We start from the raw sequence: 11,042 nt of genomic DNA, 5'->3' as shown, positions 1-11,042 counted from the left end.
CCTCCCCCTGTCTATTTCCTACCTACTGTCTATGCTACTTATTTTCTGTACCTTCCCCCCCTTCTCCTCCTCCCACTCCCCTGTTGCTGACCCTCCATGTGTTCTTCATTTCTATGGTTCCACTCCTGATCTAGCTGTCCTCTTGGTTTGCTTTTGTTTTAGGTGTGGTTGTTAATAACTGTGAGTTGGCTGTCCTTTCACTGTTCATATTTTTATCTTCTCTTTCTTAGATAAGTCCCTTTAATATTTCATATAATAAGGGCTTGGTGATGATGAACTCCTTGAATTTGATCTTATCTGAGAAGCACTTTATCTGTCCTTCCATTCTAAATGAAAGCTTTGCTGGATAGAGCACTCTTGGATGTAGGTCTTTGGATTTCATGACTTGGAATACTTCTTTCCAGCCCCTTCTTGCCTGGAAGCTCTCTTTTGAGAAATCTGCTGACAGTTTGATGGGAACTCCTTTGTAAGTGACTGTCCCCTTATCTCTTGCTGCTTCTAGGATTTTCTCCTTCATTTTCATCTTGGCTAATGTAATTATGATGTGCCTTGGTGTGTTCCTGCTTGGGTCCAACTTCTTTGGGACTCTTCGAGCTTCCTGGATTTCCTGGAAGTCTATTTCCTTTGTTAGACTGGGGAAGTTCTCTCTTATTATTTGTTCAGATAAGTTTTCCACTCGTGGCTGTTCCTTTTCCCCTTCTGGTACCCCTATAATTCGAATGTTGGAACATTTTAAGATGTCCTGGAGGTTCCTAAGCCTCTCCTCATTTTTTTGAATTCTTGTTACTTCACATTTTTCTGTTTGGTCATTTTTTTCTTCTTTCTGGTCCACTCCCTTGATTTGAGTCCCAGTTTCCTTTCCATCACTGTTGGTTTCCTGTGCATTTCCCTTCATTTCAATTAGTTTAGCCTTCATTTGTTCCTCTAATTTGTGACTAAAATCAAGCAGGTCTGTGAGCATCCTAATCACCAGTGTTTTGAACTATGCATCTGATAGGTTGGCTATTTCTTGGTTGCCTAGATTTATTGGCTCTGGGGCTTTGAGTTCTTCTTGAGCCATAATGTTTTGGACTGTTCATGCCTGTTATGTATGAGGGGCAGAGCCCTAGGTGTTCACCAGGGCAGGGCAACTCAGTCACTGGGTTGTGACACTGTATGTGGGGGTGGGGTCAAAGGAAAGCAATGGTGGTCCCCTCTGCTGCCTCCCGCCGCCCGGCCCACGTGGTCTGGCTCACTATGCGTGAATGTGCAACCACGGTCAGCCCACTGCCTTGCTCCCTCACTGGGTTCGCTGCTGGGGCCTGTGTGGTCCGTCTCACTGCTTACTCATCTGCTCACTCACTGCTCACTATATCTGCGCATGAACGTGTGACCGTGGTCTGCCCACTGCCTTGCACCCTCACTGGGTGCGCCCAATGCTACCCCTGCTGCCTGGGCGCCTGGAGTGGGGGGATCTTTCCTGCCTGACCCCAATCCACTGCTGGCTCCGCCCCCCCTTATCAGTCCCGGTTGAATGGTTGTCAGACTTCCGTATAGTTCGATTTTCTGTTCTTTGGCTGCGTCTTTGAAGTCAGATCCTGCTTTTCACAAATAATCAGTGAATCTAGTCTGAATCACCCCATTACACAGATTTGGAAACGGGATGTAGTCGGATGTTGTCTCAAGTGGATAGCAAGTTCAGCAAGTCAGAGCTGAGGTCAAAATCCAGATATCCTGTCCTTACTCCTATGCTCTTTCTACAGTGTTCCACTAGATGGCACTATTGCCAAAAGCATGTGTTAGGCACACACAAAACGTGGCTTTTGTTTTCCTCTGGGGAAAAATAAAAGCTAGCACAGGCATTAAATGTCAGGTGTGCTGTGTTTCCAGTAGAAGTTATGTCATTTGACACAGCAGTCTTGGAAGACAGAGGAATAATATCCATATTTGACAGATAAGAGAGAGACTGAGGCTAGGAGGAGCAAAGTGACTTATCCAGAAGTCACATGGTTTGTTGATGGTGGGGCGAGGATTTGGGCATAGGTCTTACAAATGCAAAATGCACCTTCTTTTCATGAACCTCACCTGTGACCCGACAAACCCGAGGACAGAGGTGCATTTAAGATTCACATCACCCTGCACTTTAGTGGGCAGACGAGACAGTTCAAGATAGCACATGGGTCGTAATAAGCAGCAGCAATATGGCGTCGCGCCAATATCAAATGCCTAGGGATATTTATCATTCATCATACTAATGGACCACAGTGAGAGGGAGGAGAGTTTCTCTCTGGCTTTTCCTCTAATAAAGCTGCAAGCTTTTCAAGAGCTTCCCCCAGCCGGCCAATATCAATGCAACTTGAGCCAGTGTCCTGTTGGCATAGGAAATTAGCCCTACAGGGAGGGTGTCCCAGTCTGCCAGTAGAGTCTCTAGCCCCCAGCCCTGCTCCCTGCAACCAGTGACCAGAGATCACTCAGATGTGGCCAGTGTGCCTGTAGGGCGCACAGAGAAAACAGCCCCCTTGGAACATATGACCCCTCCAAGAATGGCCCACAGGCCAAAGTTAACACACCTGGAAGAAACCATGCATCTGTGCGCCCACCCTTCCTCCAGCAGTGAGCAGGTGCCTGCTAGGTGCCTGGTTCTACTCCAGATTCTGCAGGTCGTGTTCACCCTCTCCTTTCCCAGGGGTCTGTATCTGTTGGTGGTTTTGCTGTGAGTGCCATCTGTTGTGTGCCCCATTGTGTCCTCATCTTTAACTCTGCTCTGCAAGACTGCTGCCCTCTGTTCATCCAGTGCTGCCCTCTGTCACAGCTTATCTCCCTCTCATCTGCACTGCCGAGGTCTTATGTCAGCCCTCATGGACTGACTGTCCCTGGTCTCCCTGCCTCCAGGCTGCCACATCCAGGCCACCGTCCACGTGGCCGTCCTCCTCACAGGCACCATGGCCATCTTCAGAGGCACACCTTGTACCTGTGCTCAGTCACCCTGTGACCCTTCCGCCCAACACACACATTTAACCTTTGCAGCCTGTTCTTCCTCCCATGGCTCCTGAGCACAGCCCTTCCCCTGGACCGGGCTGGTCTCAGCAGGCATTCACAGCACAGTGTGCTTGCTCTTGTCTCCACACGCACCAAGACCTCCCTCGATCTCTCCTGCTGTCCTTGTGCTTTCTCCCTCCCCCAGCTCCGGTAGTGCTCAAGGTCCTCAGTGCCCACCTGACATCCTTCTTGCATCCTGTGTTGTCTTGTCAACTATTGCTTTTTTTCTTTTCATCCATTCCAGCCTGGGCTGTAGTTGTTCCCAGAAAGGGATCACACTTGTGCTCCACTCAGAAGAAGCCCAGCATGCGTCCAGGCATGTCTTGGAAGCTCAGGACAGATTGCTCAGCTGGGGCAGAGAATCTGCCATTCTCATGTCCAGCCCTGTAGGCTTACTGTCTCGTTTGTGTATTTATGTAGTGTTTCATTACAGATTAATATGAGCTGTCGTTTATTGCACAGTGAGCATGTGCCAGGCACTGTGCCAGGCATTCCGTTAGGTGCCATTATTGTCCCCATTTTACTGAGAATGAAAGTGAGCCACAGATGAATCCCAGAGCTTGTCTGGGATCCATGATCTTGCTGGTGTGTTCCATCTGCTCCACCGAATAGCCTTTCAGAGGCAGGTCTGGAAGTTCAGAGACCAAGTTCAAAGTGTAGTGTGGTGAGTATGTTGCGACTTGAGATTGTGAATCTTTTTCCCCCCCATCCCTCCCTTGTGGCAGCATCTTCAAAGCCATGGGGCAGGTCCTGCCGGATGAGGAGCAGAAGAAGCTGCTGCGCATCTGTTCCATCTATACCCAGAATGGTAAAAACAACTTGGTGCAGGAGGGCGCAGAGGCCTCCCCCGTTGCAAAGTCTGCGTACACACTAGACAGCCTGTATTGGAGCCTCAAACCAGCTACCTCCCTCTGCGGGCCTGCAGGAGCAGACCAGCAGCAGGAGGAGAAGGACAGCCTTCACAGCATCAATAAACATGAGGAGGAGGAGAAAGAGGTCATGGAAGACCAGGTAGAAGAGGAGGAAGAGAAGAATGTTGACCAAGGGAAGTGGGAGGAAGAAGAAGATGAAGATGACGAAGATGATGAAGACGATGAAGATGAGGAGGAGGATGACAGAATGGAGGTGGGGATTCTCTCTCTGGTGGAGTCGTCGCCCAGTGCCGAGAGTGCCAGGGTCCTGGCCCAGAAAAGAGAAGCTTTGCAGGGCTCTCCGTGGCAAGTGAGCTCAGGTAAGAAGCTTGATACCAGCTCTCTCCCCACCCATCTGTGCTCTCAGGCTGCCTCCTGAGCCATTTTTCCATCTTACAAAAGGATGGAAAGTAGCAGAGAAATGCAAGGTAGCAAGAGGTAGCATATGGGAGGCAGCCTAGTAATACGCTTGATGGCTGGCTTCCCTGTCCCTTAGCCCAAAGCACATAAGTGCCAGGGACCTGAGCGCTGTCCTGCTGTTGGCTCCTTCGTGCAGAGAGCACATTTAGAGGGGATGGTGTGGGTGTGGGCCCTGTGCCGCCACACAGAGGAGAAAGAGAGAGGTAGCGGGTAGGTAGATGTCTCATTCTGCATGTGCTCCTCACGTGCAGTTATGCTGGGCACAGAGACAAAGGAGTGCTTTTTGTGTATACGTGTATGTGTATGTACACAGTGAGGCGGGATGGTGATGAGATAGGATGTTGCTGTGTGTCTGAGAAAGGAGGAGCCCAGGGGCATTCAGTCAGAGGAAGTGGAAGTGAGATCAGAATAGTGAGAATAGGGAGTGATGTGGTTTTTAGGTGAATGTACAAGTTAGTGAGATGGAAGCTGGCAGAGAACAGGGACAGTTATGTGATAAGAAACTGGGGGGATGTGAATCTGATCCTCCTGAGGGTGGTCATTTGATTGCCCTCATTTAGGTTGGGGAGCAGGAACCTTAAGGCAGGGAGACCCCGAAGGAACGAATAGTCTGGTGCGCACTCATGGGCACATGTGTATGCACCCATGCTTCAGTATGGAGTACAGCCTGTGTGGTGGAGCCTGAGTGGGGGGGTGAAGGAGCTGAGGGGATAGGTGGAGACTTTGGCCTTGTGTGGATGTGTGTAGAAGGGTGGGGGCATGAAGGCTCTGAGTGCTAGGGGGTGAAGGAAGACATTTACATCTGTGTGTGTGATCAGGTGTGTGCCTGCACGTGGTAGACAAACCAAGGCACAGTGACAGAAACACCTTAGGGCAAGGAGGTCTGTGTTTGTGGGTATTTGTCAATATTGGAAGTGAGCAGAGGGTGGCATGGGCCCAGGCAGTGTGTGCATGTGTCTGAGAGAAGAAGGGGCTGTGAAAAGAGATCATTGTGAAGTTGTCCGTGCACCTGGGTATACACACACACGTAGTCACGTATGGCGATGAGGTGGGGGTGTCCACGCTGTCCCTGAAGGAGCATGTGCGAGGCTGTCAGGCTACAGAGGTAGGGGCAAGTGATGGAGGCAGGGTTGGGGATGTTAGTGGCAGGGAGGAAGGAAGGTCAGGTCAGTGACTTGGGGGCAGGGTCCCTGTGGGCAAAGGTGTCTTTGTGCGCACAGGGCAATGCCGGGTATCAAGACAGGCACCAATGCCCTCCTATAAAAGAGCCAGGCCTGGCGAAATAAATAGGCAGGCAGGGAAATAGCTTGTACAGGTAACATAAAAAGGTAATGCTGGGTTGGCACCTCCAGAATGCTAAGGGCATGACGACAGGGAGAATTCTTTGGATGCCAGGGAAACACAGAAGGCCAGAAAGTGGATCTACTTGCAGAAGCTCACTATGAAGGGCTTCACTTGAAAACACCGGATGTACTGGTGTGAAGTTAGGATGGGCATTTCAATATAATGGTGTGTGGACAGTGTTTAAATGCCAGAGCCGAGGACAGGGGGTGCCTGACGTAGTCCACTGTCAGGTCTGGAGTGTCTGTGGTTTGGGAACATGGAAAGGCGAAGACATTAAATCCTTTCCCTCTGCCCTTTGCTGTTGCTTCCTCTGTGCGCCTACACTTGTGGGGATGCAGTGACATTGAGATGTCTGGGTTTTGTGCCTGTGAATGAGACATGTAGGAGGCAGGGTGTGAAACGGAACGTTCGTTGAACGGAGGACTTGGTCTTCGTGTTTGTGGTACTTAGGTGGCCATGGGGGCCGGGGCGTGCAGTGACATGGCCCCTCCCAGAGAAGGGATGTTGTTTGAGTGTGCAGCTGGGAGAAGGGGGACCATACTGTGTCGGAGAGGGAGTTCATGCTCAGCTGGTGTGTCAGTCTCACAAGCCAAGGGTATTAAGAAGTGGCGTGGCCTTCAAACATGTCAGGGAGTTCGTGTGCACCTCTGCAGTGCCTTTTCCACAGGCATCTATGGGATGAGGAACCCGTATGTCTTTGCTTTGATGTCTTTGTATGTGTCATCCCATAAGAACTGTGGAGAGGACCAGCCTAACAGTGATCTGAGGGTCCACAGTGGGGAAGAACTGCAGTTCACCCCTACTCTCACCCACATGGATAGACCCACCAAGATCTACAAGTTGAGCCACAAGGAAGCCCAGGAGTAGATGGCTGCAGCACCTCGCTGGGACTGTGCCCCATATCCCAGCCTTGCTAACTAGAGTGAGGAGTGTGCCAGAGAGAGCTCACTGTGCAAACAAATGCTTGACTGCTCGTGTTTCTTAGCTGTGGTTTCTGGGATCAGTGGCGTGGATGTTGTCACTTTGCCTTCTGCCCATACTTCTTGGAGGAAAGATTCCTGCAGCCACTAATGCATTGGATATGATAACAAAACCTCTGGTGTGACACATTTACCGTGCTATGGCACACATACTCTGAGGTGTCTGTGCATTTGGGGAGGAGGTGACGTGGCAATTTGGGGCACGTAGACTTTCTAGGACATATATGCGTGTGGAAATTGGTGAGGGTGAGGAGTTTATGTAGTGACACACCCAGGTCTGAAGATGTTGTCCGTGTTGGTGCAGGGACACGTGTGCAGACGTGGGAGAAGAATGGAGGGGAACAAAAGTGTCTGTAGTTCTGTGCACGGCGTGAAGGTGCTGAGGGTGGGTGGGGTGTATGTGTGAATGCACAGAGAAAAAGGGGCCTTAAAGGTTATATGGGGGTGTGGCAGGGTGGAGGGGGTTCTTAGCTGAGAGAGGAGCACGGGAGAAACGTTGCAGAGACGAATGAGGCTGGACATGCAGAGCCCGTGCCAAGTGCGCTCAGTGACATGGTGGGTAGACCAGGGAGGCAGGCCCGTGCACAGGTGTGAGAACTCACTAATCAACCCTCTGTCACTCACTCTGCTTTACAGAAGACGTGCGGTGGGCCAACTTCCCCTTAGGCCTCATGCCCGGTCAGACCGAGGACCCAGCAGAGCTTATGGTGGAGAATTATGAGACCATGTATCTTTTGGACCAGCCTGTGCTAGAGCAACGGCTGGAACCTCCAACATGCAAGATGGGGTGAGTGCCCACTGCAGCAGGATTTCTCAGCCCTTTCTCTACCTCCTGTGGAGGGAGGAGGACCGGAGGGACAGGCAGAACACAAAGTAGGGTGGGTGGGGGACATAGCTTTCCCCAGTCAGGGCTGAAATGAGTGAAGTTAAGTTCCAGTCCCTGGCTGGGCCTTTGCAGCGGCTCCCCCCAGCCCCTACTGGGGGCAGCCCTCAAGGCTGCCACATAGAACTGGCTTGGCATCCAGTGTTTGTGCATGTGTGAGTGTGTGTGTGTGTGTGCATTCTGGGAGGAGAGAGTTCCATAGCTTTCAACAGGTTCTCTGAAGGGTCCACCACTCCCAGAAGGTCAAGAGGGAAGGGATTTGTCCAAAGGCACAAGGAGTACGTAATCAGTAGGCCTCCCCACACTGTCTGGACATCTTGGTAGCAAGGCCTGCGCACAGCTTCACTCTCCCCTGTGAAACTTGCCTCTGTGTTGCAGGCCTGGGAGCTCTGGGGTCATCAAGGAGACGGGAACCAGGTAGCCCCTGCTGAGGGGCACTGGACATTCAGGGAGAGGGCTGTAGAACTGAGAGGCCAGCAGCCAGCCAGGCCCAAGGCAGTGCCATGAACTGGCTGTCCAAGGCTGGGACACAGCAGGCCTCTCAAAGATGGGAAGGGAGGAGGCAGCTGGGGAAGCCAGGTGGTGTGTAGTTGTATGTGGAGCCTACACATCGGCTCCTGTCCCCTTGGTGAGACTGGCTTGACGAACCCCCAGGTATCAAGGGTGAAGTATGGGCTGGTGGAGCTAATTCCAGAATGAAGCTAGGTTGGCCCAGCTCCTGCATCTCACCCCTCAGTTTGGCTTTCTGCCTTGGGCAAGTCCCTTTTCATCTCTGAGCCTGAGGTCCCTGGGCTGTAAATTGGTGGGTAATGGGAGGGGATGGGACTGTATCACCCGTAAAGGTTTTTCTCAGAAGCTGTAGTGTAAGCATAGGCCTGTCTGAGGGGAGCTTCACTCTGAGCTGTCATCCTCATCTACCTAGAAGGTCCTTTGACCTACAGAAAGTGGCAGTAGGGCGGGGGGGGGGGCAACAACAATATTCTGAGCAGGGCCAGGGACATGGTGGGCACATTGTCTCCCTAGAGCAAAGTTGAAATCCTGGCTGGGAAGCTGCGCCTTGTCCTGCTGCCCACACCTGGCCTCAGGGCTCCTTCACTGGCTCTTGGAAGTGGAAGGGATCCAGCTTGGGGTTCTTTTGGGGCAGCCACTGTCAGTGTCTTCCTGTGGGCGGGGTCATGTAGGACCCCTCTGTCTCTCAACCAAGATCTGGTTTACATACCGGGGCTCTGCATAAAGTTTCACTTGAAAAGTTCTGTTTCTCCCCTTCCTCACCAGGAAGGGGAGGGCAGAGCCCTCGCTGGAGGCCCTCAGAAGTGGTTTCTCAGATTTGCTCTAATCTCTTCTTTGTAAGGCCAAGCAGAACGGTGGGTTCTTCCCACAGACACCCAGGCAAGCGCTCTTAGCCCTTCCAGAGCCTGCGTCCTTCCCTGACTGCCCCCCCTCTCCATAGCACCCTGGCCCTGACCTGTGGCATCGGCGATGGCAACTGTAGCAACGGCAGCAACGACCTGGAGGGCCTTCTCTGGAGCCAGGGCCAGCTGCATGGGCTCAAAACTGGTCTGCAGCTCTTCTGATATCCACCTTCGTCCCCCTCTCCTGTTGCACCTGATGTTCCCCAAAACCGCCCAGAAGCCAACCCTTGTCAGCCACATCAGTTCAGTGTTCACCCCAATGTTATTTTTATTGGTTTTGTTTGTTTTTTTTTGTTTGTTTTGAAATACAATAAACAAGCCACTGTTGTTTTTGTGTTTTTGAAATCATGTGTGTGCTGGGGTGCACTCACCATGGTTCTTCTCTGTTTATTCTGGGGGCTCCAGAGAAGGTGAAATCATAGTGGGGTCTTGAGCGGGAGCTGGGTCCTGAGGCCCGTTGGGCCCGCTGCCCCTGATTGTTTCCATCCGCAGTCTCTGCTCATTGCTTCTTCCTGACTCAAACCACGTTTGCTCGCCTCACCTGTTAGTTTGGGGCCAGCTCACCAGGAAGCATGAAGCCCCAGAAGAGAGCACTGCTGGACACACAGCCCAGCCAGCAGCAGGGGAATCTGCTCAGAACCTCCCTGACTGTGGGAATACCCACACCTTTCTGATGCTCCCCAGCAGGCTTCTGACTCATTTCCCTGCCTGCCCTCACTGGACAGCAGTTGAAAGTGAGAGAATCTTTTGTTCGTTCCTTTCCCTCTCCTTTGGCCTAGAAAAGAGAGAGTGGACTTCCCTGTGGAGCGCACTAAAGCCGGAGCTGCCTTAGCAACTGGCCCAGAGCTCCTCCACAAGCACCCAATTCCCTTAGATACTTACAGTGCCTACCCGGTGTCAGCCCTGAGCTGCCAACACACATGGATAAATGAATAATCCATGTTCTCACCCCTCAGAACCCTCTGCCTGGTGAGAAAGGACAAAGTCACCAATAAGTGCCTTAGGGGCCTCTGGTATGCCACCACAAGCTCTTGGTTTTTCTCAGGGTGGTATTTCCAAGATGGTAGTTGATCAAGGCCAAATCTGGGTACAGCTTCTCCAGCCCCCACGCTGGAGACAGGAATCAGCTGGGCAAGACAGTGGGCATCTCTGTGGGGCCAAGTTTGGACCCTGAGGAGTGGAGCAAGGGACAGAACCAGGCAACATTGCAGCCAGGAAGCTGGCCCAAGAAATGGCTGAGCCAAGGAATGACGGAAAGGGCTTTTGCCAGGGGTGTCACACTCATTTTCACTGGGGGCCACATCAGCCTCGTGGTTGCCTTCAAAGGGCCCAACATAACTTTAGGGACTGTATAACTGTAACTACTCCTTAACTGTTACATGAGAGCTGGGTGCTGCTGCCAGGGAGAAACAAGGTGGAGGGCCAAATTTGGCCCGTGAGCCTTATGTTTGCCACCTCTGGCTTATGCTGTGAAACACCAAGAAAGAATTTAGTAGAAATGTTATGCCAGAACCCGCGGTCAAGGGTTTTAACTTGAGTTAGGACCTCTGGGGAGTCCCTAACACCTTTTAAAGGATATTCTGAACATCTTTGTAAGTATGCATCTATAATCATTTTTCTAGAGCTGGTCCACAGATCCGGACCACTTGTGAAAGGGGACCAGGACCCCAGCAGTCTCCTGCACAGATTAAAGTCAGTGTTTGTCCAACTCTTCCCTGTCCTGCTGGAATGACAAATGCTGTGTTATTGTGTCCTGAAATGTCAGAGTGAAAGGAGCCCTCAAAGAAAATCTGCACCACATCTAGTCAAGAGGTTTGCGAAAGTACTCTGGGAGACAGCTTGGCGCCTGCTCTGTGACAAGATGGGTGCTGCAAGCTCTTCTCAGTTCCCTTCTGCCACTTCTCCAGAGTAGCCTGCATTTCCTCTGTTGAATCCTACATAGGATTTTTCAATTTCTTGCTAAGTTGGTTTTTCTGCTAAATAAGTTTGGAAATCTGCCCTGGCTGGAGTGGCTCAGTGGATTGAGTGCTGGCCTGGGAACCAGAGGGTTGCCAGTTCGATTCCCAGTCGGGGC

At 51.6% G+C, this 11,042-nt stretch overlaps 1 protein-coding gene across 3 annotated transcripts; it reads left to right on the top strand.

Moving 5' to 3' along the window:
• The first annotated feature begins 3,332 nt into the window (after window positions 1-3,332).
• On the top strand, window positions 3,333-9,293 carry LAS1L (LAS1 like ribosome biogenesis factor). Of its 3 annotated transcripts, XM_037045986.1 has the most exons (4): window positions 3,344-3,826; window positions 3,944-4,249; window positions 7,310-7,460; window positions 9,007-9,293. In XM_037045986.1, exons 1-4 carry the CDS (start codon window positions 3,757-3,759, stop codon window positions 9,128-9,130), a joined length of 651 nt encoding a protein of 216 aa, XP_036901881.1. In that variant the 5' UTR covers window positions 3,344-3,756; the 3' UTR covers window positions 9,131-9,293. The 3 variants fall into 3 exon arrangements, with proteins under 3 accessions (XP_036901880.1, XP_036901881.1, XP_036901879.1); XM_037045985.1 differs by lacking the exon at window positions 9,007-9,293 and adding an exon at window positions 8,908-9,000 and having other exon boundaries at window positions 3,333-4,249; XM_037045984.1 differs by having other exon boundaries at window positions 3,348-4,249; window positions 9,007-9,291.
• Window positions 9,294-11,042: the final 1,749 nt, after the last annotated feature.

Source organism: Sturnira hondurensis, unplaced genomic scaffold (assembly GCF_014824575.4).
Source record: "Sturnira hondurensis isolate 20B ecotype Veracruz unplaced genomic scaffold, ASM1482457v3 Scaffold0004711, whole genome shotgun sequence".
In the NCBI taxonomy this organism is placed as follows: domain Eukaryota; kingdom Metazoa; phylum Chordata; class Mammalia; order Chiroptera; family Phyllostomidae; genus Sturnira; species Sturnira hondurensis.
This window is presented reverse-complemented; position numbering and strand designations above follow the sequence as displayed.

Excerpts from the sequence above, each read along its gene's own strand:
- LAS1L (XM_037045984.1), top strand. The coding sequence starts at position 3,757 with ATGGGGCAGGTCCTGCCGGATGAGGAGCAGAAGAAGCTGCTGCGCATC. Across the intron at positions 4,250-7,309 it reads TCCGTGGCAAGTGAGCTCAG|AAGACGTGCGGTGGGCCAAC; the intron begins GTAAGAAGCTTG and ends TCTGCTTTACAG. Across the intron at positions 7,461-9,006 it reads CCTCCAACATGCAAGATGGG|CACCCTGGCCCTGACCTGTG; the intron begins GTGAGTGCCCAC and ends CCCTCTCCATAG.